Genomic DNA, 27,193 nt, shown 5'->3' with positions numbered 1-27,193 from the left:
TCATCTTACATACATTTTAATTCAATGGCATTAGCTAATTTTTCAAAAGATGAAGTATTTGACTTTCAAAACAATTATTTTAATGAGGTTCTGAAACCTGACCAAATTTACTATTAAAATTTTACAATTTCCACTTGTGCAAGAACTCTCAGAATAAAATTTATAACTGAACTTCCCATGTATATAAGGAATTTACAATGAAAATGTGTTTTATAGTTTTTTAAAGGTGTTTTCTGCATTGATACTACAGTACCTTGAGGAATATCTTTAGGAAGAGAATATTTCTTCTTCTTTACAATAACACCTTTACTTTTCAATTGTCTAGTTCCTGGTGATGCTCTAATAATACAACATATTTCTGATTTATTTAAAGGAACCTGAAAAAAGAAGAAAAGATGTTGCATAATTCTTCCAGATAGTATATTTATATTTTATTTCAAAGGCAAATAGTCTTAATGTCCATAGTTCATAAATATTAATAAAAGCACTTATGAAATGCTTATTCACTCTGGACACTGATTGGTTTTAAATCATTTGCTTATTTAATATTCACAAGAATCAGGGAAGGCACATTATATTTATTCCCATTTGTAAAATGAGAAAACTTAGATTTCAAGAGGTTGGATAACTTATTTAAGGACCTAGAGAAAATAATGATAGAGTTGAGATTCAAGCACTCCAAAGTTGGAGAGAGTGTTTACATGATTTATTGAATTAAAACACAGTTTATACTTAATTCTGAGTCAAACACTAGGTTTCCTTGATTTGCCAACGCATGTAATTTCGACAATTTCCCATCAAGTAGATAATATCTAGAATAAAGAAATACCTTATCTTTCAAAAGTGATATATCTGTTTCTTAGAACAGAAAAATAGAGACATATAGTTATCAAGGGCTCCTCTCATTTAAAATAAAGCCTATAGAGAAATTTCTTTTACTGTAAAATTCCAGATCATCCTGTCTGGTGGACATTTAAAATTTTACTGCCCAACATTCATTTTCCATTCTTTGGGACTTCTGGTTCTCTTACTTTCTGTATGGATCAAGTGGATCTGATAATATTTCTGAGCTGGAGGATGGCCAGAAGACCCAATCTAGCCAATCAATGTATTCCATGCCCTTGGACACAGTGACTGGCTTAGACAAGGACACTATAAATGGGCCAGCAGAAAAAAAGAAATGCTAAACCTGAGATTTAGTTTCATAGAAACGTAGGTTTATTTTGATAGAGACATTCTGAATACAAAGGGCTGAAATAAATGAGTAATCATTAACATAAAATAATAGGACATTTTAATAAAAATTAGTATTTTTTTCTTGAATATTAACTTAATAGGCACTGAATAACTGCACAAATAAGTGTAATACAAGTAAACCTATTTTTCTTGTTCTCTGAAAGCAAAATATTTTCTGTTGCGTACACCAAACAAGTCAGTATAAGACTAATGACGTGGCCTTAGCTGGTTTGGCTCAGTAGGCCTGCAGTCTGAAAGGTCCCAGATTCCAGTCAAGGGCACATGCCTGGGTTGTGCTCTGCATCCCCAGTAGGGAGCATGCAGAAGGCAGCCAATCAATGATTTCTTCTCATCATTAATGTTTCTATCTCTCTCTTCCTCTCCCTTCCTTTCTAAAATCAATAAAAAAAAATTTTTTTTCTTAAAAGACTAATGACGCCCTAGCTGGTTTGGCTCAGTGGATAGAGTGTCAGCCTGCAGACTGAAGGGTCTCAGGTTCAATTACGGTAAAGGGCACATGCCTGGGGTAGGGAGCAAGCAGGAGGCAGCCGATCAATGATTCTCTCTTATTACTGATGTTTCTATCTCGCCTGTGATGGGCCAGGTCCCACCATGCTGCCATGACACTGCTCCATGAAGCACAGCTGGAAGTAGAGTTCGAGGGCAGCTATCATGTCCACCCCCTTAGGAAACCACTTCTTTTCCTTTAGATTAGGGGTGTCGAACTCAATCAGAGAAGGGGCCAAAATCTAAAATCCAGCCTAAATCGCGGGCCGAATGGTTTACTGAACAGTCATAAACTGTCATTGTGATGGAAACACAGCGGAGTGCAGTGATGACAGCATGGTGCGGGCCACATTGCAAGGCCTGGCGGGACGGATTTGGCCCGCGGGCCTTGTGTTTGACACATGTGCTTTAGATAATAGCCGATGGCATAATTCTGATCCCATTTCCTTCTCTGACGGGAATGTGGCATTGCTGAAACCCATGTATTACTTTTCCAGCCATTTTGTGCAGATACTGCAAAACAAAATCAAACTTCTCCGCTTTGTTACAGTCTATCTTGATCAGAGAGCTTATGACAATGGCTCCAGTATTGACCATGAGGTTACGGGGGATTATTTCCTCATTCAGGGCGATCTTGTTGTAGCGCAGGCCACTGGGCTCCTTGCCCCTAAACTTGTGCATGTAGTCAGTGCTTAGAGGCAGTGCTTTGTGTGGCCCCTGTGTACTGGAGGCAGAAGGGGACCTTTGCGTGGCCCCTGTGTACTATGGATGGCCATGGGTCTGGATTTGACTTAGTCAGCTGAGGGATGTAGATTGCCACTTTGCCTCCAGTGAACTCTCTGGCATCCTCAAAGATGCAATCCACATGGCTGGTGAACTCCTCAAAATCAGGAATGACAATCTTCTTTCAGAATCCCTAGGTCAGGAGCCCAGTGTTGCTGCTCACACACTGTTGGAAGAGATCTCGGTCCAAGAGGCCACCACTGCTGGACTCTAGAACCATGTGGTACATCTGACTCATGCAGTACCGGAGCGGGGGATCTGATGTCTGCAGTCCAGTAGCCTTCAGTACAGTAGTGAACTTGTGGATAGGGATTCATTCCTGTCCCTCAACAACAGTGTAGAAGAGCAGATCGCCCAACCTGGACAGCATGACGTACGCTGACAAATCACTGTCCCACAAGCCTTACTGATCCTGGCGCTGAAGCTGGTGGCTATGCATTGTCTCCCTGTCCTGCGGCCTCACCGAGATGGTGCCAGATGCCCTTGCCAAGGAGGAGGCTCCAGCTCAGGTAACCCCAGTCTCCCCTCCAGCAGTGACTGTTGGCCCTGCTCAGCATATTCTGTAGAGCCTTCATAGAGTGCATCTCCCCAGCATGTCACCCATGCTGCAGAGCACCCAGGGTATCTCTATTTCATTTATTTCTGCTATATGCTTTGTTATTATCCCTCTAATTGCCTCTAGTCTCAGCTTTTTACAATCTGTTCTCTGCCTCTCGATCCAGAATAAACTTTATACAAGAACATTTGATGTCATTTCCTGTTCATAATCCTTTATTGGCTCCCTTTAAGAAGAAAATTAAAAATTTTTAATATATATCACAAGATCCATTACTCTGTTGACCCTGGTTTATCTTTACAAAGTCATCTCTAGTTTTCTCCTCAGCACCTGGATCCCCACTCTCCCCCAGGGTGAGTCTGAGAGGTCTGGCTACACTGAACCTCTACACAACCCTAAAGTTTTCCCTCTTTATTTCTTTTTCTCTCTGCCTCTGTCCCATCCTACTGTCTTTCTCTCTGTATCCCTTCGTCTTCTCTCTGGCTCTTCCTGTCTCTACCTCTTTTTCTATTCATCCCCTCTCACTACTCCCACCCACATCCCCATGGCTCTTAGAATAATGAGTTTAATGTATTTATTAACAAAGCATAGTATTTTCAAATAACATAATGAAGTTGGTGACCACAAGTTATATGTAAAGACAAAAACTGAGTTTTGGATTAAAGTAGATTAATACTGTTTCTTCTGGTTGTTTAATGCCCCTTGGTCCTGAGGACAAAAACTGTTTTGGCTATAGCAGCCTAAAATCCTTTCTTTGGAATTGTAACTGAAAATTTATTCCACATGTACTTGATATTAACCTTAACTGAGTTACAGAATTTTTTGAAGTCTCATATACAAGGTATCTAATAATAATAGTAAGAATTTCTTTTGGTATTTGAAGGGGAAATTGAAACTACTACCTCATTTGAAGAATTTTCTTGGGAACTTGACACAGGAACAATTTCATCTGAATTAACACAGCTGCTGACATTTGGAAATAGTTCCTCGAAAGATGATTTTTGTACTGAGGACAGATCAATCTATAAAAGAATATACTACTCTTTTGTAGAAGTTAAATGTTGCAAACCAGTTTTTTTAATAATTAAAGGAAAATTGAAACATACTATATCATTAAAAGTACTGTGACCTAGAATTTGACATATGAACAATCTTATCTGAGTTAATATAACTGCTAATAGTTTGGAAATAGTTCTCTGAAAGATGGATGTTCAACTGGGGAGAAATCAATCTATAAAGAAGATTATAATACTGTTTAGCTTTAAAGTTATTATTTAAATAGGTATTTTTATTAGCTTCAGTTTCATATAATTTTTTTCCCTAGTCTTCATCTAATTAATATTTATAAGGGGCTTATTAACTGAAATCCATCTACCCTTTATGTGAGCTAAAAGACTAAGATAGACAGTCAAAGAAACAGAGTCAGAGACAGAAAAGGAGAGAGAGAGATTGAGAGAGAGAGAGAGAGAGAGATATCAAGACAGGTTGGTGCTACAGTATTCTAATGTTTTATTTTATTTTATGTAGAGCAATATATAGAATACTTTCAGTGAAAGTATGTTTGTGCAACAGAAAAATAAAAATACTATTGTGTGTGTACAACATTACCCTGATGTGACAGAAACAGAATAAAGGGGAGCAAGAAAATAGATTCTACATATGCAAATACTCATACTTACCTCTAAATCAGCTGTTTGCGAAGTTGGAGTACTTGTCAACAGGCCTCTGCTTTTCTTATCAGAAATAGTGGGATTTGTGTTCTACCAATGTTTTGTGAAATAGGGAATTGAATAGCAGGAAGAAAGAAACTACTTTAATACCATAAAAACACAATATAAAATTAGTAGACTAAATCATAATATACTAATAAAAATTTAATCTGCTAATCACATTTTAAACCATTAGACAGGCAACTAAAGAATTTTCTGGCTTGAGCTAGTCAAACAACTCACAAAAGAACTTTATGTGGTGCAACAACTATTTAAGAATACTTTGGTTGAAATCACTGCTAATATATGAAGAAAGGCTAATTTAAGTTTTCGATTATGAAATGGTGCTTTGATTATCTTCGTTAACTGCTAAGAAAGATATTTTACTTATAGCATTTGTTTAATTCCTAGCATATACTGTACTTTTTTATGGAAGGAGATTATAAGTTATTTCTGAAGCTGTTAAAACATGTAGCAAGGATACTAGATTTAAAATACACACACTTAAATGCATATAGATACTTTCATTTATGGAACAACAAAGTTAAAGAAAGTTCAAAGTAGGATACAGACTAATTTTCTGGTTTTTTTCTTTTTTAATTTTCTATTTCTTGAAGATGCAGAGGCAAAAAGAGACAAATCAAGAGTGAGAGACAGAGAAGAGAAAGAAACAGGATCAGAGGCTAAAGAGTTTAAGAAAGAGAAGGAAGGACAGTCAGAGAGAGGGATAGAGAGAGAGGTGAGAAGGGAAAAAAAAGGGAGAGAAAAGAGAGAGGAAGAAAGGAAGAAAGAAGGGGGGATTAAGAGGTGATGAGGAGGGAAGGGGAGATAGGGAAGATGGGGAGATAAAAGACAGAAAAAAAAATAAAGGAAGATTAAGAGGAGAGAGGGAGGGAAAAGAAAGGTAAGACAGAGAACAGAGACTGAGCAGAAAAATTGAGATTGACAGTAAAAGAAAGAATCAGAGACACAAAGGACAGATACAGAGAGATCAAAACAGAGTTTGGGAGAAAAGAGAGACAGAGCTTGAGACTGAGAGACAAAACCAGGGAGAGCAAAGACAAGGAAACAGGTAGAGAGGCAAAGCAGAAAAAAACAGTAACCGAGTCAAAAAGAGAGAAGACAGGAAGCTTCCTTTCTAGCCATCAACTGCCTTTCTAGTTGGTCCTTTTTCATATTCTCAAGGGTCTCACAAACTCAGAGATAAAACTCGAACAGAAAGTTTATTAGGTTTCTTTTCCCTTTATTTCCTCTTTTCTTTCTTTCAGGATTAAAAACCTCTGAAATTGCCAGCATGGCTCAGTGATTAGAGTGTTGGCCCATGCATTGGAAAGTCTTGGGTTTGATTCCCAATAAAGGACATATACCTGGGTTGCAGATTTAATCACCAGGCCCAGTCAGGGTAGGAGCAGGAAGCAACCAATCGATATGTCTCTCTCACATCAATGCTTCTCTCTCACTCATCCCCTGACACCCTCCCTTATATTCTCTCTAAAAATCAATGGAAAAAATATCCTTGGGAGATAGTTAACAGGGGTGGGGGGGCGGGGGGAGGAAATAACACTCTGAAAATAGTTGTTTGTTCAAGATATAATCTGGGATAGTTCATTAGAAAAAATCTTAATCAAAATAATAAGAACAAGCCCAGTTGGTGTTGTTCAGTGATTGAGTATTGACCCATTAACCAGGAAATCATGATTCAATTTCTGGTCAGGGCACATGCCCAGGTTTCAGGTTTAATCCCCAGTATGGGGCATACAGGAGGCAGCTGATCAATGATTTTCATCACTCATGTTTCTATCTCCCTTTCCCTTTCCTTTCCTCTCTGAAATTAATAAAAAATAATATACATATACACTATATATATATATATATGTGTGTGTGTGTGTGTGTGTGTGTGTGTGTGTGTGTGTGTATATATATAATATATATATATATATATATATATATATGAGAAACATGCAAATTGGCCAACCATACATTTGCTACATCCACAAGCCACACCCACCTGCCAATCAGGGTGAATATGCAAATTAAACCAACCAAGATAGCAGTTAATCTGCATATCCGGTCAAGGAGAGAAGACTGAAGACAGTGTAGAAGCCAAGTGCTGCAGAAGTGAGCGAAGCTGTGGAGAAGCAAGCAAGTGGGAAGGGGGAGAAGGCAGGGAACAGGAGGGGCAGGAGAAAGGAGAGAAGCAGGGGGGGTGGGACTGCAGAGAAGGAAGGGAAGCAGGTGGGGTGGGGGAGAAGGGAGAGAAGGAGGTGGGGCAGCGGAGACTGCAGCAAGAAGCCCTATTGCAGGAATCTTCCTGCAAGGGGCATCTAGTACATATATAAATGTTTAAAAAATAACAAAAATGTTATGATCATATTTACCTGGTACACTGAATATGACAGCTCTCTAATGTATTAGCTATAAAATCTTTTAATTTCTTCATCTGAACAATAGGGATTACTAGTATTCTACCCCTACGGATTACTGTGCAATGGTTACAAATAAAATATTTATAGAGAACCTCTCTGCTTGGAGAATAGGAGATACTTGATTATAGCTGTTATTATTATTATTATTGTTATTATTACTGTGGTAGCCATGCAGGTGCTCTGCTCAGACCTTGAACAAAGAACCTGCTGTTCCACTGCAAGGAGTGCAGCTAGCTCTTAGTCCCCAGATATTTAGAATCTGCTTTGGCTTTCAGCTGAGGCCATTATCTTTTTAGGCAAACCTCAGCCAATGTGTGAGCACAAAAGCCCAACATAAGATTCCTACAATGGGCAATCTTTGCTCCAGACCTCCCCACTGGGCGAGCTTCTGTCAGATCTGCAGTGAAGACTGGGGCTCTTTTCCTCAGCACTGCCTATGAGGTGGCAGCCATCTCCTACTCAGCCCCATGGCTGCCCTCAGACCCTTGTGAAACCCAAGATCATAAAAAAGAGGACCAAGAAGTTCATCCAGCACCAGTCATACCGATATGTCAAAATTAAGTGTAACTGATGGAAAACTAGATGCATTGACAATAGGGTGCAGAGAAGATTCAAAGGCCATATCTTGATGCCCTTGGTTATGGGAGCAATGGGAAAACAAAGCACATGCTGCCAAGTGGCTTCCTGGTCCACCACATCAAGGAGCTTGAAGTGCTGCTAATGTACAACAACTCTCCCTGTGCTGAGACTGCTCATAGCTTCTCCTCAAAGAACCGCAATGTCACTGTGAAACAGAGCAGCCCAGCTGGTCATCAGAGTCCCCAATCTAATGCCAGGCTGTGCAGTAAAGAAAATGAATAGACAGATTGTGTGCACATTGTATTTGTGTTAATAAAACCACAAAATTCTGCCATCTGGCATTAAAAAAGAGTCAGACTGAGGCTACTCCTGCCCAATCCTGCTTCCTCCCTGCTTTTACTTCTCAGGTATTACATGCTCCAATGCACCATATACTAGTAAACTCTTAATTCTGTTCAAATATTTTTGTACCAAATGACATAACTGTCAACTATCAGTCCAATTATAAAACATTTACCGGAATACAGCTGTAAGTATAGCATCTCTGCATTTCCTCCTACATTTGTTAAGAAATTATGCATATCAAATCCCAATAAGTACATTTTCTTTTCATAGTTTTTTCAGGAAATAGTAAAAGACCAGTGCTTACCAATGCAGGTTCCAGCGGCTGAGGCAGCAGAACACTGGTAACTGATTTACCGCCTGCATTGCTTTCAAGAACAGACCTCTGTTGAGATGATGGAACCTTAATTTTTAGATGAGAGCTTAACTTTGTTTGAAAATTTGTGTCTCTAGGTTCAGGATCTTTTCCAGGCTGAAACAAATTCATAATTATGAAATTCCACCCACAGGCTATAAAATAACCTGTAGCACTTCTCAGATTTTGTTGTTGTTGTTGTAATCTCTAATAATAAAAGCATAATATACTAATTAGGCTGGACAGTTGAACGACCTTCTGGACATCCTTCTGGACAAAGCCATTGTGGTGGGGGCCGAGGCAGAGGCGGTTAGGGGCGATAAGGCAGACAGAATGGTTAGGGGTGATCAGGCAGGCAGGTGAGCAGTTACAGGCATCAGGCAGGCAGGTAGAGTGGTTAGAAGTAATCAGGCAGGCAGGCAGGCAGAGGGGTTAGGGGTTATCAGGTAGGCAGGCCAGAGAGCTGTTAGGAGCCAGAAGTCCCAGATTGTGAGAGGAATGTCCAACTGCCAGTTTAAGCCTGATCCTGCTGTGGGACCGGGCCTAAACTGGCAGTTAGCCATCCCCAGAAGGGTCCCAGATTGCAAGAGGATGCAGGCCAGGCTGTCACATTCCTTCCTTTTCTACAAATTTTGTGCACTAAGCCTCTAGTATATAATTGTTACAATTAAGATATATACTATCCTATTATCTATGCTCTCAATTTGAAAAAAAGTTTTAAACTTAAAATCTTTTTTTTTTTTTTAATCTAAGATTTTCTAGTCTGGCTGGTGTGGTTTAGTGGTTGAGCATTGACCTATGAATCAGAAGATCATGGTTCAATTCCCAGACAGGGCACATGCCTGGTTTGCAGACTCCATTCCCAGTAAGGGGCGTGGAGGAGGCAGCTGATCAATGATTCTCTCTCATCATTGATATTTCTATTTCTCTCTTCCTTTTCCTTCTTTTCCAAAATCATTAAATTTTTTTTAAAGATTTTCTATACAAAAATATGTTACAAGACAAAATGGTTTTCAATACACTCAGCTCAAAAAATTTCCCTACCACATTTGTTTTTCCCACCACAGCACTGGTTCTTAAGGCGGCTTCTGTTCATGTGTTTTTGCACCAGAAAGTTGTGATTCTCTATATTCACCTGTCTTTCCAAGTTTTGGTGCAGCAGCATGTGCTGTGACTTTACTTATTTCATGGATCAAAAAATGAGTTGTTGATTTTTCAGTTTGTTCAGGTTTTTACTTGTTATGACAGAGTTGTGACTTCTTTACATACTGGACTGGAAATTGGAAGTCTTCCAATTTTTCAAAATCCTTTATAAAATTTGACCTCCAAGTAGCATTCAACATTGTTGACCACTCCCACTTTCAGGAAAAACTCTTTTCTTGGCTTCTATGATACCATATTCTGCTTATTTTCCTCCTTCTCTCTGTTCATTCTTCCTTTTCTATCTGAATGTAGATTTTTCCAAGGATTGATCCTGAACCCCTTTCTCTTCTGAACTCTATATCCTTTCTCAGGTGATTTTATCCATTTCCATGAACTTAATAGTATCTATAATGCTATACACTCCTTTTCTGTTTTCCTGGCTTACACATTTATAGACAATGGCTCTTCTAACATTTTCATCTCCATGTGCCCTCAGACCTCCTGCCTTTCCTATCACATTAAGTAGCACTTTTATCCACCAAAGCTGCTTAAGATAGAAATCTAACTGTCTTTGTTGACACCTCTCACTCCATCTCTAAATTCAATCCTTGAACTTTATAGGCAAAATTATAAAGTCCATGCATATTTCTTGTCATCTCTACATCCTAGACATCAAAAATCTTTGTAACTTTATACTAATGAATCTTCCTGCTGACACTCTTGCCCTCTTTGTATCAATGTATCAATGACATTATGGTGTATTGGAAAGAACACAGGTTTTAGATCCAGAAAGACCTACCAAAGCTTCTAAACATAGTGGTTAACATGTAAACCTCATTTTTCTCAGCTATAAAAAGGTGAAAAAAAAGCAAGCAAACAAAAAGCTTACCTGACAGGAATGCATAAAGAGAGATATAATTAATGAAAAGTACTTAGAATAATATTTAGTGTTGAGTAGCCATGTAGACAGTAGCTCCTGCTATCTAAATAAAGTCCAAAGACCTGTAGATTCCAGCCGAGACCGGTTTGGCTCAATGGATAGAGCGTCAGCTTGGGGACTGAAAGGTCCCGGGTTCGATTCCGGTCAAGGGCATGTACCTTGGTTGCGGGCGCGTCCCCGGTGGGGGGTGTGCAGGAGGCAGCTGGTCGATGACTCTCTCTCATCGATGTTTCTGGCTCTCTATCTCTCTCCCTTCCTCTCTGTACAAAATCAATAAAAAAAATAAAAAAAATAACAAAGACCTGTAGATTCCAGGCCTAATGTAGTAATTCACACATATTCCTCAGCCTAAAGCACTGCTCTGGCTACATAGAAAATGTCTTATTTTTGCCTTAATGATTAATAGACATCCAATTATCCAAAATGAAGTTGGAAAATTTATAAATTTTAATTATCTTCCATTAAACTTATATGTGTTATACTATACTCATGTAACAATAATGTAATATAATTGCTAAACGCAAAAAGTGTTTTAAACTATTAACTTAAATAGCCTAAAAATTATCCCTATAAAAGTGTTGGTTAAAAGTATCTCCTATGTTAATAAAATTTACAGTTTATGTAGTTATTCTGCTTTAATACTTGCTTTTTTCTTTGTTTTTTCAGGTGTTAAAGGGTAAGTTTTCTCAGCAAGTACTTCACAAGCTGCATTATCTACAAATAAAAACATACTTTATAATTTTAATTATTTAACTTATCGTTTACTCTAAGCACAAAAACTCAAATATGAAAAACACTAATTTAATAACTGACTTTGTAATAATTTTAGAAGAAAAATAGATATGTTGAATAATCTGACAGATATGGTAGGATAAAGTATTCTTTAAAATAGGGGTGTCGAACTCAATCAGAGAAGGGGCCAAAATCTAAAATCCAGCCTAAATCGCGGGCCGAATAGTTTCCTGAAAAGTCATAAACTGTCATTGTGATGGAAACGCAGCAGAGTGCAGTGATGACAGCGCGGTGCGGGCCACATTGCAAGGCCTGGCGGAACGGATTTGGCTCGCAGGCCTTGTGTTTGACACATGTGCTTTAAAACATCTTTCTCTCAAGAGTTCCAGGTTTTACAGGAGTAAATAAACTCTATATAAAATGCTGATAGAAAAGTTGCAATAGAAAGAGAAAGCCTGGCCTGGCTGGTTTGACTCAGTAGATAGAGCATCAGCCTGGGGACTGAAGGGTCCCAGGTTTGATTCCAATGAAGGGCACATGCTTGGGTTGTGGGCTTGATTTCTCGTAGGGGGCATGTAGGAGGCACCCATCCATGATTCTCTCTCATCATTGATGTTTCTCTCTCTCTCTATCTCTCTCCTCCCTTCCCCTCTGGAATCAATAAAAATATATTTTAAAAAAAATAAAGAAAGAGAGAACCTAAAAATCTCAGGAAAGTGGAAATGGAAGGATAATTAATGAAGAATTTTAATCACATACACTTTCTCTACTTATTGAAATGTAAATAATTGTTGCAGTCAATTTCCCCTGATGTCTGGTAATATTAGTGAATGAAAGTTTGAGGAGAAAGGATTTTCAGAATTTCAAGCTATCTTTTTCTAAATATTTATTAACTACAAAGAAAAACTAGTAATTTTATAATGGAGAAAACCAACAGAAACCACCTTAATCAAGTACTGAGGTTTTCTTCTGTGATATGAATATATATATATAAAACTCACCTAAAATTGCAGAGAGGTTTGAAAACTGTGGTGCATTCTCTATTGCTACTGCTTTACTGGTATCTAGAAGAGTAGAATTCTTGCATTGCATGTATTCTTCCAACTTGGGATGCTCCCAATCTAACAAAGCAGGGAGAAATGGCATAAAACTGAACAATAGCATGCAAGTGGCAGGTTACCTTTCCTACTTCAGCTTAGGTCCCCAGCCCATGCACAGTTTGGATAACTAACAGGAAGGAGATAAAAGCTCCGACTGTGCTGGGCCCCAGTTCCGACTGCTCTGAACTCCAGTTCTAGGCCAGACCCCGGGGACCCAGGCTAAAACAGAGAGAGCTGGGCTGTAAGGCGGAACCCCGGGGGGGCGGCGAAAGGAGGTCCCAGAGGCGTGCACATTGCGCGCAGAGAAGGGACGGTTGGCTGTGCCACGGGATAGCCCTGGCGGGAAGGAGACTGGAGCTCCAGACTGCTCTGAAGGCCACCTCCAATCCCACTTCCAACTGAACTGAACCCCAGTTCCGGGCTCATTGGGGGAGAGCCTAGACTGTTTGGTAGCAGGCGAAAATCGAGGGCACCTTTCTCTCAGAGGTGCTTGCAGAGTGTACTGAAGGACCCTGAGACTCAGGAGCTGCATAGGGCGGGGCTGACGGAAGCCAAGGCTGTAGGCTCCACCCTGAAACTCCGCCCCATCAGGGAAGCTGTGAAAATGCGACAACGAAATAGATCACAAAAGAAAGAAATGCAGGACAAAAAGCAACTGGATATAGAGTTCAAATCTACGCTTATAAGGTTTTTCAAGAATTTCCTAGAAAAGGTCGATAAGACCTATGAGGATATGAAAAGGGATCAACTAGAATTAATAAGGAATCAACAAGAAATGATAAGGGATCAACAAGAAATAAAGAATACATTGTCTGAAATAAAAAATATTATACAGAGTCCTAAAAACAGAATGGAAGATCTCAAAAATCAAGTCAAAGATTTGGAACATAAAGAGCCAGAAGACACTTCTCCGCAGAAGCAAGAAGACAAGATAATCCAGAAAATTGAAGATAATGTAAGAAACCTCTGGGACAACTTCAAGCAAACCAACATCAGAATTATGGGGGTCCCAGAAGATGAGAGAGAGCAAGATATCGAAAACATACTGAAAGAAATAATGACAGAAAACTTCCCCCACCTGGTGAAAGAATTAGACTTACAAGTCCAGGAAGCACACAGAACTCCAAACAAAAGGAATCCAAAGAGGACCACACCAAGACAAATCATAATTAAAATTCCAAAAGCAAAAGACAAAGAGAGAATATTAAAAGCAGCAAGAACAAAGCAGGTAGTTACCTATTAATATATACGATTGTCAGCTGATTTCTCAATGGAAACCATACAGGCCAGACAGGAATGGCAAGAAATATTCAAGGTGATGAATAGTGAGAACCTACAGCCAAAGATAATCTATCCAGCAAAGCTATCACTCAGAATCGAAGGCCAGATAAAGAGCTTCACTAATAAAAAAAAAGCTAAAGGAGTTCATCACCACCAAACCAGAATTATATGAATTGCTGAAGGGGGTTCTTTCAGAAGAGAAAGTAAATAAAGATAAAAATTATGAACAACAAATACGTAACTATCAACAAGTGAATCTAAAAACCAAGGAAATTTTTTTAAAAATCTGATGAACAATATTAACTGGTGAATATAATAGAATCAGAGATTTGGAAGGGGAGTGAACTGACGATTCCTGGGGAAAAGGGGAGAAGAGGATGTGGGAAGAGACTGAACATAAACTATGCACCTATGGATGAGGACAATGTGGGGTGGGGAAAGGGCAGAGGGTGGGATGGGAACCTGATGGAGGAGAGCAATGGAGGGGGCGGGGGAAGGAACATTTGTAATAATATGAACAATAAAAATTTATTTAAAAAAAAAAGAAAATTAGGTGAATGTATACACATGGATTTATGTCTGGGTTCTCTATTCTGTTCTGCTAGTCTATGTCTCCTTATGCCAGTACCATATGATTACTATAAAATAAAATTTGCAACATATTTTGAAATCAAGAAATTCTGATTTTCTATCTAGACATTCTGTCCATTATTTGAAAGTGAGGTATCTGAATTCTCCTACTATTATATTATGTTATTGCCTGTTTTTGCTTTTAGTTATGTCAATGTATACTTTATATGTTAGATACTCTGATGTTGGGTGTATATTTATTTAAAATTGTTATATGTTCCTGGCGAGTTGAACCTTTTGCCATTATGTAATGTCCTTTTTTTTTTTAATCTTTTGAGATAGTTTTTTTACTAAATGTCTATTTTTATCTAAGTATAGCCATTCTTGTTCTATTTTGGTCATCATTTACATAGAATGTTTTTTTGTATCCCTTCACTTTCAACATGTGTCCTTAAATATAAAGTGAGTCAGTTTTTTAAAATCCACTAAGCCACTGTTTTTTGATTACAGAGTTTAACCGACTTACATTTAAAGCAATTATTGATAGGAAAGGACTTACCATTACTATATTGTTAATTGTTTTTCTGTTTGTTTTTGCAGTCCCTTTGTCCCTTTTCCTGTGTTGCCATATTCTTTGGGTTTTATTGATGTACATATTGACATGCTTTGACATCTTTCTATTTTTATTTTGTGTATATTCTATAGGTATTTTCTTTGTGGTTTCCATGAAACTTAGTTTTAACATAAAACTAATAAAAATTTCAGTCATATACAAAAACTCTACATTTTACTTTTCCCCTCACATAGTTATTGATGTTACAATTTACATCTATTTACATTGTGTATAATTAACATATTTTTATAGTTATTATTTTAAATACCATCTTTTAACTTTTATACTAGAATTAAAAGTGAATTACAAATTACAGCATTAACTATTCTGTACAAACTATTCTACATACCAGTGTTTTATGCTTTCATATGCTTTTATGTTGCTGTTTAGAATCTTGTTTCAATTTGAAGAACTCCCTTCAGCATTTCTTATCAGGCATGTCAAGAAATGATGATTAACCCATTCAGCTTTTATCTGGAAAGGTCCTTATCACTTCATTGTGATTTTAAGAATAGTTGTGCTAATTATAGTATTCTTGACTGACAGTTTTTTCTTTCCCCACTTTGACTATATCATTTCACTACCTTCCAGCCTACAAGGTTTCTGATAAGAAATATATTTATGGTCTCATGGGGTTCCCATATACATATCAAGCCACTTTTCTATTGCTGCTTTTAAAATCCTCTTTGACAATTTGATTATGTATACTAGTGTACATTTCTCTGAGTCATCTTACTTGAGGTTCTTTGGGCTTCCTATAATTGAATTATTTTCCCAGATTTGGGATTTTTTAGACATTGTTTATGTGAATAAACCTCTCTCTGGAATATTTTGATCTGTTTGATTTTACTTCACTCTGAATTCACTAATTCTTTCTTCTGCTTGATCTAGTTGGCTTTTGAATCCTTTTATTAGATTTTTCATTTCATTTATTATATTCCTTGGCTCTTATATTTCGGTTTGATTCTTAAAAAGTTTTCTATGCCTTCCTTGGAATTCTCACTTATTTCATGCATTGCTCTCCTAAGCTCATTGAAGATCTTTAATGATGATTATTTTTAATTTTCTGTTAGGTAAATGAGATGAAAACTGGCACGCTAGACCAAGCTGCTGTTTTTGTTCTCAGCACTCATCAGGCTTCTAGAGTATGTCAGGTCCCAACTGTACTCTGGAACACACAAAAACAATTCCAATCCTTTGGGTAGCTCAAAAAAATTTTAGAATAATTAATGCATGGTTCAGGCCTTTCCTTCACTTGCAGGGATTATCTTGGAGCTAGGGATTTCATGCCAATTATATGGCACCATGCTGGAAGTAGGGTTTATGGTGGATGGATGTCTTAAATTTTCTTCCTGGATTTGATGTAGCTGGTTTCATGCTTTTCTGGGGTTAAGAAGCCCCTCAACTAGTTTCTTTATTTCTCACAAATGAGATTAGTTTATGTATTGCTGTTGAATTGGTGTGTCCATGAGGGTAGGCGGATCCATGGCTTCCTATTCCAACACTTTTCTGATGGCATTCCCGTATTTTGCTTTGTTTTTATCTCTATGTTTTATACTAGAGACTTTCCTCGGAAGTCTGGTGATCCCTGGCTCTCTGATAATATTTAAGAGGGAGCCCTAAAAGCCTCAGTGGATTCTCTGTGGCCTAATTGTGGCTTGTCACAAGGTTAGCTTCACTGTAGGGTGTTCTTGTGAATTTCATCAAAGGACTACTGTAGTCACTGTCTTTAGATATATTTTTTAAGGTTGCTCAGATTTCTTAGGAAAGTGTCTTCAATTCTCCAGTCTGGAAGGTTCAAGTCTGGGTGCTAGTATTCTGGAAACTGAGCAGAGAAACGAGCTGTTGGGTTGGGATGGGAATAGGCATTGGTAAACAGGTTCCACAATTTATTTTTTATTTATTTATTTATTTTAAATATATTTTATTAATTTTTTTACAGAGAGGAAGGGAGAGAGATAGAGAGCTAGAAACATTGATGAGAGAGAAACATCAACCAGCTGCCTCTTGCACAACCCCTACTGGGGATGTGCCCACAACCAATGTACATGCCCTTGACCGGAATTGAACCTGGGACCTTTCAGTCCTCAGGCCGACGCTCTACCACTGAGCCAAACCGGTTTCAGCAGGTTCCACAATTTAGAATGTACAGTTTAATTTACTCTTTTCTAATACATTTTTATTGAGTTCAGAGGGAAAGGAAAGGGAGAGAGATAGAAACATCAATGATGAGAATCATTGACCGGCTGTTTCCTGCATGCCCCCTATTAAATCAAACCCTCAACATGGGCATGTGCCGTGACCAGAATTGAACTGGGCTCTATCCACTGAGCCAAACTAGTTAGAGCTATAGTTTCATTTAAATCCCCCATCTTCGGAGAAACCAAGATAGTGGCATAGGTAAACACCTGAAATTACTACCTTGCACAACCACTTCAAAACTAAAATGGACATCATCCAGAACCACAGGAAGGCTGGCTGAGTGGAAATTCTACAACTAGAAGAAAAGAGAAAACCACACTGAAACTCTGAGGAGGTGTGGAAGTAAAGTGCAGAGGTATGAAGGCACACATGCAGAAAGGGCTGGCAACTGAGGATGCAGTTGTCTTTTTCAATTGTGAGGGAGACACAAGCTCCTAATTGCTCTGAACTCCAGTTCCAGGCAAGACTCTGAGGCCCCAGAATAGTATTGGGAGAAACTGCACTGTTTGGCTTTGGGAGGAACTCGAGGGCAGCTTTATCTGAAGTACTTGCAGCAATTACTGCAGGACACTGAGACCCGGGGCCTCTTAGGACAGGGCTAAGGATCAGCCATAACTGTTTGCTCCACCCTGTTGATCCCCTGAAACCTCACCCCACCAAAGCTGTGCACAGAACCATTTGCATATGAATGGCCTGGCCCTTTGCAATCTAAAATTGCCTAACAAACTACAGCTGGATCAGAGAGCCCCAGAACTTCCAAAAGAAGGCCCAAGACCCCACAGAAACTTGCACTGCTTCACAGCTGGGCCTCATCTGGGCACCTCCAACCCCAAACAAAGAAGAGGAATCTGCAAATATCTCCTAACTCCTTCTGGGTGGCCTCAGGCAGAGGATAAATTAGCACCTCCTTGGAGATCCAAGAGCCAGTGTACCCAGGGATCAGAGTGTGATCATCCAGATTACAACTCTTCAGATCCATAAGGGACATACTCAGAGGGAAGACTCAGTAAGCAACAAAGCCCCACTAAAGCAAGTCTTGCCCCATAGGGTGTCTCCAGCACAGAAGTTCTCCTATTGTAGACACAGCTGATCCTCACAGCCAATTGGCCTGGAGGTTAATTCCTCCCAGTGATACCAACAACAATCAAGACTTAACTACAAGAAGGCTGTACACACAATCCACAAATGGGTGCACTAAGAGTGTCCACTTCAGGTAATTGGGGAGCTGAGCCACTGGGCTCTATAACAGTGTTTCCCAACCTTCTCTCATGATGAGAATCACCTGGTGGAGTTGTTAAAACACAGATTCCTGAATCCCAACTAAGAAGTGCTAAACTAGAATTTTTGGGAACATATAGGTAAAATTGTATACTTAACTAGTGCTCTAAGACAGATTTTATATACAGAGCACTAAGTTAGGTATGCAATTTTACCTATATGTTCTCAAAAATTCTAGTTTAGCACTTCTTAGTTGGGATTCAGGAATCTGTGTTTTAACAACTCCACCAGGTGATTCTCATCATGAGAGAAGGTTGGGAAACACTGCTCTATAAGACACCTAGCACACAAAGCCACACTATCAACACAAAAAAGCAGCCAAAATGCAGACAAAGAAACAGATCACAAACGAAAGAAATGGAGGGGAGCAAACAACTGAATATAGAGTTCAAAACCAGGGTTATAAGGTATTTCAAGAATTTTCTAGAAATCACTGATAAATTTAGAGACCCTCAAGGATATGAAAAAGGGACACCTAGAAATTAAGCACACATCGACTGAAATAAAGAATAAAAAATATATAGAGATCCAACAGCAGACTAGAGGATTATAAGAATCAAGTCAAAGCTTTGAAATACAAAGAAGCAGAAAACACTCAACCGGAAAAGCAAAAAGAAGAAAAAAATACGAAGATAGTTTAAGGAGCCTCTGGAACAACTTCAAACGTACCAACATCAGAATTATGGGGGTGCCAGAAGAAGAGAGAAAGATATTGAAAACCTATTTGAAGAAATAATGACCAAAAACTTCCCCCACCTGGTGAAAGAAATAGACTTACAAGTCCAGGAAGCGCACAGAACCCCAAACAAAAGGAATCCAAAGAGGACCACACCAAGACACATCAGAATTAAAATGTCAAGAGCAAAAGACAAAGAGAGAATATTAAAAGCAGCAAGAGAAAAACAGTTAGTTACCTACAAGGGAGCACCCATACAATTGTCAGTTGATTTCTCAACAGAAACTATGCAGGCCAGACAGGAGTGGCAAGAAATATTCAAAGTGACGAATAGCAAGAACCTACAACCATGATTACTCTACCCAACAGAGCTATTCAGAATTGGAGGTCAGATAAAGAGCTTCACGGATAAGAAAAAACTAAAGGAGTTCATCACCACCAAACCAGTATTATATGAAATGCTTAAATTCTTTAAGAAGAGGAAGGAAAAAAAGGTAAAGAAAAAATTATGAACAACAAATACATATCTATCAACAAGTGAATTTAAAAATCAAGTGGATAAAAAATCTGATGAACAGAATAACTGGTAAATATAATAGAAAGGGAGTAGACAATTCTTGGGGGGAAAGAAGTGTGGGGGATGTGGGAAGACTGGACAAAAATCATACAACTATGAATGAGGACATTGTGGTGGAGGGTAAGAGTAGAGGGTGCAGTGGGAACCGGGTGGAGGAGAACTGGGGGGGGAGGGGGAGAGGAACAACAATAATAATCTGAACAATAAATATTTACTTAAAAAAATAAAATAAATAAATCCACTCTCTTCTGTGTTCAATACATTATCTGAAGAAGTTGGCTTTTTCTGTATAAAACTAGTAAATTACTCCAAAATTTCAGTGCCATAACATAAAAGCATTTATTTCCTTGTCTACAGGTTGGCTCTAATAGCTCTGCTTTAGATTACGGTCCACTGATCAACTGGGAAGCCCTCTTCACTCTGCAGATTGCCTGGCCCATTCTGCTCTGTGCCTGTTATTCAGGAGTCCCACAGAAGCTAATTAGGATATATTCTTTTTTTTTTTTTTTGAATTGTTAGACATGTGTATTATATAAAAATATTTATATCCACCACTACTTACTGACAAAATCATTTAATTAATCCTAAAAATTATCCTTTAATGTAAGTGCTATTGTTCTGACCAACACAGATAAAGAAACTGAAGTTCAGAGAGGTTAAACAGGGTCACAAAGCTGGTATGAAATAACTGTGATTGGTACGAGGCATCTGACTCCAAAGCCAAATGCCTTTTTACTGTACTTTCTCCTCCCCTTTTTGGAGGAATTTGGCAGCTATTGTCTGTACTCACATCCATTCACTTAATCAGGATATATTTAGTGAGTGCCTACCATGTCCTAAATATGAAGATGCACCTGTGAACAACATAGACAAAAGCCGCTGCCTTCAGGGTTCTTTCATTCCAGGGAAGGAAGACAAACAACTGATGGATCAATATGCAAACTGTCAGGTGGTAGAAATGCTTTAAAGAATAACAAAGAAAGATAAGGGGGGGAAAGTGCTGCATGTGGGGACTTGCAGCTATTTGTGATATGTCTCCTTGATAAGGGCTCATCTGAGCAAATACCACAAAGAAAGGATGTGCCATCCAACCTTCTCAGGGACAAGCATTCCAGGCAGAGGGAACAGTCAGGGCAGGGGCCATGAGGTGGTGTGTTAGTTTCCTACGGCTACTGTAACAAAGTACCAAAAATTGGGTGGCTTTTAAATAGCAGAAATGTATTCTCTCATAGCTCTGGAGGCTAGACACCCAAAATCACAGTGTTAGCCGTGCTGTGCTCCTTCCAAATGCTCTAGGAAAGGATCCTTGTCTCCTAGCTTCTGGTGGTTCTTGGCACTCCTTGGCCTATAGATGCATCACTGCAATCTCTGCCTCCATCATCACATGGCAGCCTTCCCTCTGTGTGTATTGGATATATTCTTTTCTTGATGGCAAACATATAAAAGAACAAGATGACCATTTAAACATATTTCAAAGGTTTGCATGTTTTATTCACTAATATCATATTGCCAAAGTAAGTCACATTGCCAACTCCAAAGCCTAAGTGTGAAAAGGAGGTTTTGGTGAGGAAGGAAACTATGCTTTCTTAAAAAGATCATTATTTATTGGAAGATTGTGGACAAAGGAACAATTTCTATAGTGGAGCAACTTAAAATTGAAATTATTTTCTTACCTAAATAATCTGATCCTCTGAAGAGTTCAGGTGATGGAAAGCTACTTAAGTTCTCTTCAAAACCCTTGAATTCTGTAGAAGAATCTGTGATTGAATAGCTTAGAAGAGAGCTAGAAATATCATGCTGCAAACTTGATCCTGTAGAATAAACAATCAAAAAGGACAAAATATTTAAATAGTAAACAAATTCAAAATCTTAAGAATTCAAATTTGTAGAAATGTACTTGCAATTGTATGTTAAGAATGTGAAATTGCTTCCACATACAATTGAAAAAACATATTATTAGTAAAGCATTTTAATTTCATCTTAGAAAATAATTATTTTTGATGTAGAGAAAATGCATTATAACTCTTTTCCATTATTTTTCAAAGTTTTATAATTTATTCCTTCCTTTGGTTCAGTTTTAATTCTTGACTCAAAAATCTAAATTTTATATGTGAGTTACCCACTAACTACCTGAAGAGAAGAAAGGCGATTCTAGTAATTCCATTTAGAAAATAATGTGCCTAAATGTAGACAAATAGGTCAAAGGAATTGAAGAGAGAGCCCAGAAATAGATTCACATATATAAGAGCAACTGATTTTTATCCAAGATGCAAAGGCAATTCAGTTGAGAAAGAATATTATTTTTTTAAAAATATGCCAGAACTGAATACCCATATGCAAAATAAAAACAAAACAAAAAATTTGCACTCATATATTCAATCATATAACAAATTAACTACTGATGTATCATAGATCTAAATATAAATCCTAAAACTATAAAACTTCGAGAGAAAAAAAAAACAACACAGAGAAGAAAAACTTCATGATACTGGTTTAGATTTCTTTGACATAACAATAAAAAGATGAGTCATTAAAACAATAGTAATGATAAATTAGACTTCATCAAATTTAAATTTTTTTCTTAAAAAAAGACTGTTAATATGAAAAACAAGCCACAGATTAAGAGAAACATTTGCAAATGCAATGGAATTCAGAATATAAAAAATTGGCCCAGCTAGTGTGGCTCAGTGGTTGAGGGTCAACCCATGAAACAGTAGTTCACAATTTGAGTCCTGGTCAGGACACATGCCCAGTTGCTGGGCTTGATCCCCAGTGAGGTATGTGCAGGAGGCAACCAGTCAATGATTTTCTGTCATCACTGATGTTTCTCTCTCTCCTCCCTGAAATCAATAAAAATAAATGTTCAGTAAAAGAATCCTATATAATAGAAGGGTAATATGCAAATCGAACAGCAGAATGACTGGTCACTATTATGTGCACTGACCGACCACCAGGGGGCAGACGCTCAATGCAGGAGCTGACCCCTGGTGGTCATTGTATTAATACTCCTATAGGGGGAGCACCATTCAGCCAGAAGCTGGCTCAAGGCTGGCCAGCGCCTCAGCAGCAGCAGTGCTAAGGATGGGCCTAAGCTGTCAGTGGACATCCCCTTTCGGCTCCTGGACTGTGAGAAGGCACAGGCTGGGCTGAGGGCCCCCCTCTTCCCTAGTACACAAACCTTGTGCACCGGGCCTCTAGTTTAATAATAAGGGGGGGCAGAGATCTCAGTAAGAAAATGGGCAAAATATTTTAACACAGAACTTCCCATACTCAGAGGTCTTAGAGTCATTCTTGTGAGAGTAGACTTGAATAAAGAATTTTCCAATAAATTTTGTGATAGAACTCTTTTCACAGTTAATTTCTATTCATCTCTTTGAATATATAATTTCTACTCTTCTTCAGATAGAAATTAAATTGCTATTCCCTCATGGAAGCCCACCTTAATCTCCCAACCAAAACTGAATTAGTTACACTAAAGTCAATCCCTTTTTTGTAGTACTTATCACAATTGTAATTTACTGGTCTGTTAGAAGATGAGGGCCAGAGCCCAGGCTGAAGGACTCATCTTAGACTAGAGAAAAACACTTCTTTCACTGAGATGGAAAAGTGTCAGAGATACTAACTGATGCATATGCTTATAAGAAAGAAAACTGAGGAAGTTCACATCTGACAGTCTTACCTGATACTAGTTCACCAGTTGATGAACTGTCAACCTGGAGATCATCAGCCATTGAATCCTATGTGAAATAAGAATTAAAGATAACACAAATTATGAAATTGAGTATTTTTATATTATAGTATTTATCACATTGATTTGGTCACTTTGAAAATGAAAAATTAATGTCAACTTTGTATACTAGTTTCATATGTATAATAGATTCTCTTAGCTTATTGATCACAGATATAATTTGGTACTTAATATTAAATCTGAAAATAAATATTAAAATATAATATTATAGACATATCTAGGGAGTTAACAAAATAACTGCCAATTAACTACTATGGATAGCCCAGCAACCAGAAGATAATATGAAACAAAATAGATCAAAAGGTTGACAGATAAGTCTAAAATACCAGAAATAAAATTAAAGGTAAAAAAATATGGAAATGTTTGTTACATGTAAGTGTATAAAAGTATAAACTATCTCAGTATACAATGAACAACTATTTCACAAAAAAGTAACACAAAATGGCCAATGAAATAAGAGAAAAAGGTCTTACTTTTACTAGCATTCACAGAAATGGAAAGTGAAACAATATTTCACTTTTCACTATCAAATTTTACCCAATATGTTCAGGCCAGGCTGAGGGACCCTACCAGTGCATGAATCTGTACAGCAGGCCCCTAGTATGCATAAAAGATCCTTGGTTAATCTCTTCCTACTCTCCTCCTTTCCCTTTTCCCTCTGAGTTTCATCAGTCTGTTCTAGGTTTCCATGTCTGTGCATTGAGAGTCTGCCTCCTGGTGGTTAGTGTGCATCTTAGCTTACAGTCGAACAGTCGAATGGTTGCTTAGGCTTTTATATAAATAAATATAAATATAAATATAAATATAAATATAAATATAAATATAAATATAAATAGAAATAGAAATAGAAATAGAAATAGAAATAGAAATAGAAATAGAAAATTTAAGTTTCAAGTAAGATGGTGCTGATTTACCAACATGAATAAAAAAATTTAAGCATGATCCAACCTTTGGCTCATTGGAAAGTATTTTTCTTGGGACAATAATCGAGGAACTCAAAAAAGTTCTGCAGTAAGATATCAACTGATATCTATAACAGAAAAACCTTGAAAACAATTTTCCTCCAACTACAGGAGAACAGTTATTCAAATTACAACATATTTATCTATAAAACAAAGCATTACGCAAGACACTAAAATTTAAATATTTTATTGATTTTTTTTTTTTAGAGAGAAGAAAGGTGAGGGAGAGAGAGAAACATTGATATGAGAGCAGAACATCGATTGGCTACCTCCTGCACACCCCCTACCCGGGTTCTAACCTGCTACCCAGGCATTTGCCAGGAATCCAACTGGCAACCTTCCAGTGTATGGGACAATGCCCAACCAACTGAGCCACACTGGTCAGGGTTCAAAAACATATTTTTGAAGAGTATTTAATATTAAAGGAATATACAGTAACATAATTTGTAAAATGAAAAAAGGCACAGTCAGAATAGAATATATAAAAAATAGAAGAAACTGCTTAAACACTTTTTGAATAGTTTGAATCATCTACAAGGAACACTCACTAGTTATAATTGCTGAAACGGCCCTTCAATAAAAAAAAAACAAGAGCATGCTATAGAGAAAATACTGGACAACAAAGGAGCCAGAAACACACAATGGACTAGATAGCCTTTTCAATAAATGGTGCTGGGAAAATTGGAAATCTGCATGCAAATGAATATAAATGGATTACAGTTTGTCCTCATGTATAGAAATTAATTCAAAATGGACCAAAGAGCTCCAGCTGGTTTGGCTCAGTGGATAGAGCGTTGGCCTACAGACTGAAGAGTCCCAGGTTCAATGCTGGTCAAGGGCACATGCCTGGTTTGTGGGCTCCATCCCCAGTAGGGGGCGTGCAGGAGGCAGCCAATATATCTATATCTATATCTATATCTATATCTATATCTATATCTATATCTATATCTATATCTATATCTATATCTATATCTATCTATCTATATCTATCTATCTATATATCTTATCATTTATGTTTCTCTCTCTCTCGTCTCCCTTCCTCTCTGAAATATATATATTCCTATATAATATATATAGAAACATAACTATCATCTTTAATGCTTATATCAGATGAATCACAAATAAATTTTTAAATCTGAGTCTTTCCAAACTACTGCTATGCATCTTTAAAATACTGAACAGAGTCCATATTAAATGCAGTAGATCAAAAAGCTATATAACATTCTAAAGGTAACAAATCCTGTCTCTAGTTGTTAATGGGAAAACATGAAAGGTTTTATATCTGTCATGCAGAAAATTAGCCAGTGACAAACTATTCTGAAATTTTTGTCAAGGGAAAGAAAAAAACAAAAACGCATGACTATGAATCTGCCAGAATAAAAAATTCAAGGCTCTGTCTGAAGACTCAGCATCAATGTTCATAAAAACATTAAAACGTTATGTAGTCTCTATTGAACAAAGACCACATTGCATTTTGGTACATGAGGTACTTCCGGTTTGTCCGCTAAGTGTATACACGGGTCATAGGAGAAACATACATACGCTCCATGGAGCCATCTTCTCATCCTCAGTCTCCTCTTCACTAGTGCTACTTTCTCGCAGGCTCTTCTCTCCTGAAACTCCTAAGTGAGAGCTAACAAACAAATAACACGATTAGTTTGCACCGTCTGGACTTGGCTTTCCATGTCTCTCTTTCCTGTTGGCACACCGTTCAGAATCTGAAGGCTCTTTGGGGGACATCACTAGGGGAAAGGAAGGAGCAGAGCTGGTGAACTGCAACCAACACCCAACTGATGCCAGGAATGCTTTCCTGGGTGTTTTCTCTCACTTGCTTTTAGGCAAGTTGGCAAAATTTTCTCTTTTAAAAAAGAAATTACTGTTTTCTGAAGTCAAATTTCTGGGTCTATTTTCTGAGAAGAACGAAATCGGAGTTCCTATTTACTTATTTTCCCTGTTGACTCCTAGAAGGAGAGTCCATTAGCGGTTAGGAAATCGGGATTGCAAGTTTGGGGGGGAGGCCAGGACGCACGGGGCTGTTCCTCGCGGCTACGCACCTGGGCAGCCCCGAGCTGCGCCCGCCCTGCCCGCTGCGCTCGGCCTTCTCGGCGATCTTCCGCAGCCCGGGGGCTCTGCCACGTCCTCTGCGGCCTGAGGGAGAGCGGGTCGTTTCAGGGCAAACGCCGTGGAGGCCAGGCTTCTGGCTTCTGGGGTCCCTGGGGGCGAGGCCCGGCTACCAACTCCCACCCGGACCCGCACCGCCAGGCTCCCACCCGGGCCAGGCCGGCAGGGCTTACAGCGGGCGGCGGGCCGCCGGCTCGGGCCCGGGAGGGCCTCTGCCGCCTCGGGCGGGCCTCGGTCCGGCGCCGGCGTCAGGTTGAGCCTCTGGCCCGCCCTCTTCTTGCGGGAATAGACCCGCAGCGGCCACAGTGCCATCCTCCCGCAGGCCTCGGGGCTCGGGGCCGCTAGGCCCTCCAGGCCTGTGTGGTCGTCTCCTGAGGAGCCGCTCTGCTGCCGGACGGAGTCCGCGTCCAGGGGCGCCCGCCGAGCAGCCCGAGAGGAGTGCGGGGAGAAAAGCAAAGGCCGCAAGACGCAGCCGGCCAGCCCACTCCGCTCCCGCCTTTTTATGTCGGCCGCGCCGCGCGCTGAGGCTTCTGGGAAGTCGGGGCGAGAAGGCCGCTGGACGGCCGCCCTCCTGGGAGAGCCCAGGGGGTTGATGGGCGGGTGTGTGTGTGGGGGGCGCTGCAGGCTCCCTCTGACGGATGCTTTCAGGACAGAACTTGTTCTTTGTCCATGAGTTTGGCCAACCCGTGCTCCTGGGCCATGGAGCGCTAGGTCTCTGAGCACCGGGAGCCTAGCGGGCAGCCTAGCTCAGGGCAGG

The 27,193-nt window shown here is 39.0% G+C and overlaps 1 protein-coding gene and 1 pseudogene across 1 annotated transcript; both read right to left on the bottom strand.

Annotated features, from left to right (window-relative positions):
* Positions 1-113: 113 nt before the first annotated feature.
* MEIKIN (meiotic kinetochore factor) lies at positions 114-26,848 on the bottom strand. The gene is made up of 11 exons (XM_036424299.2): positions 26,610-26,848; positions 26,370-26,463; positions 25,858-25,948; positions 23,285-23,342; positions 21,279-21,416; positions 12,310-12,429; positions 11,223-11,290; positions 8,446-8,610; positions 4,762-4,842; positions 3,985-4,104; positions 114-377 (listed from the first exon to the last, which is right to left on the bottom strand). The coding sequence occupies exons 1-11, from the start codon at positions 26,746-26,748 to the stop codon at positions 114-116; spliced, it is 1,338 nt and encodes a 445-aa protein (XP_036280192.2). The 5' UTR covers positions 26,749-26,848.
* Positions 1,818-3,110, bottom strand: LOC118711202 (annotated as a pseudogene).
* Positions 26,849-27,193: the final 345 nt, after the last annotated feature.

Source organism: Pipistrellus kuhlii, unplaced genomic scaffold (assembly GCF_014108245.1).
Source record: "Pipistrellus kuhlii isolate mPipKuh1 unplaced genomic scaffold, mPipKuh1.p scaffold_m20_p_8, whole genome shotgun sequence".
Classification (NCBI taxonomy): domain Eukaryota; kingdom Metazoa; phylum Chordata; class Mammalia; order Chiroptera; family Vespertilionidae; genus Pipistrellus; species Pipistrellus kuhlii.
The sequence above is the reverse complement of the archived record's forward strand: the minus strand, read 5'-3'. Positions and strand labels throughout refer to the sequence as shown.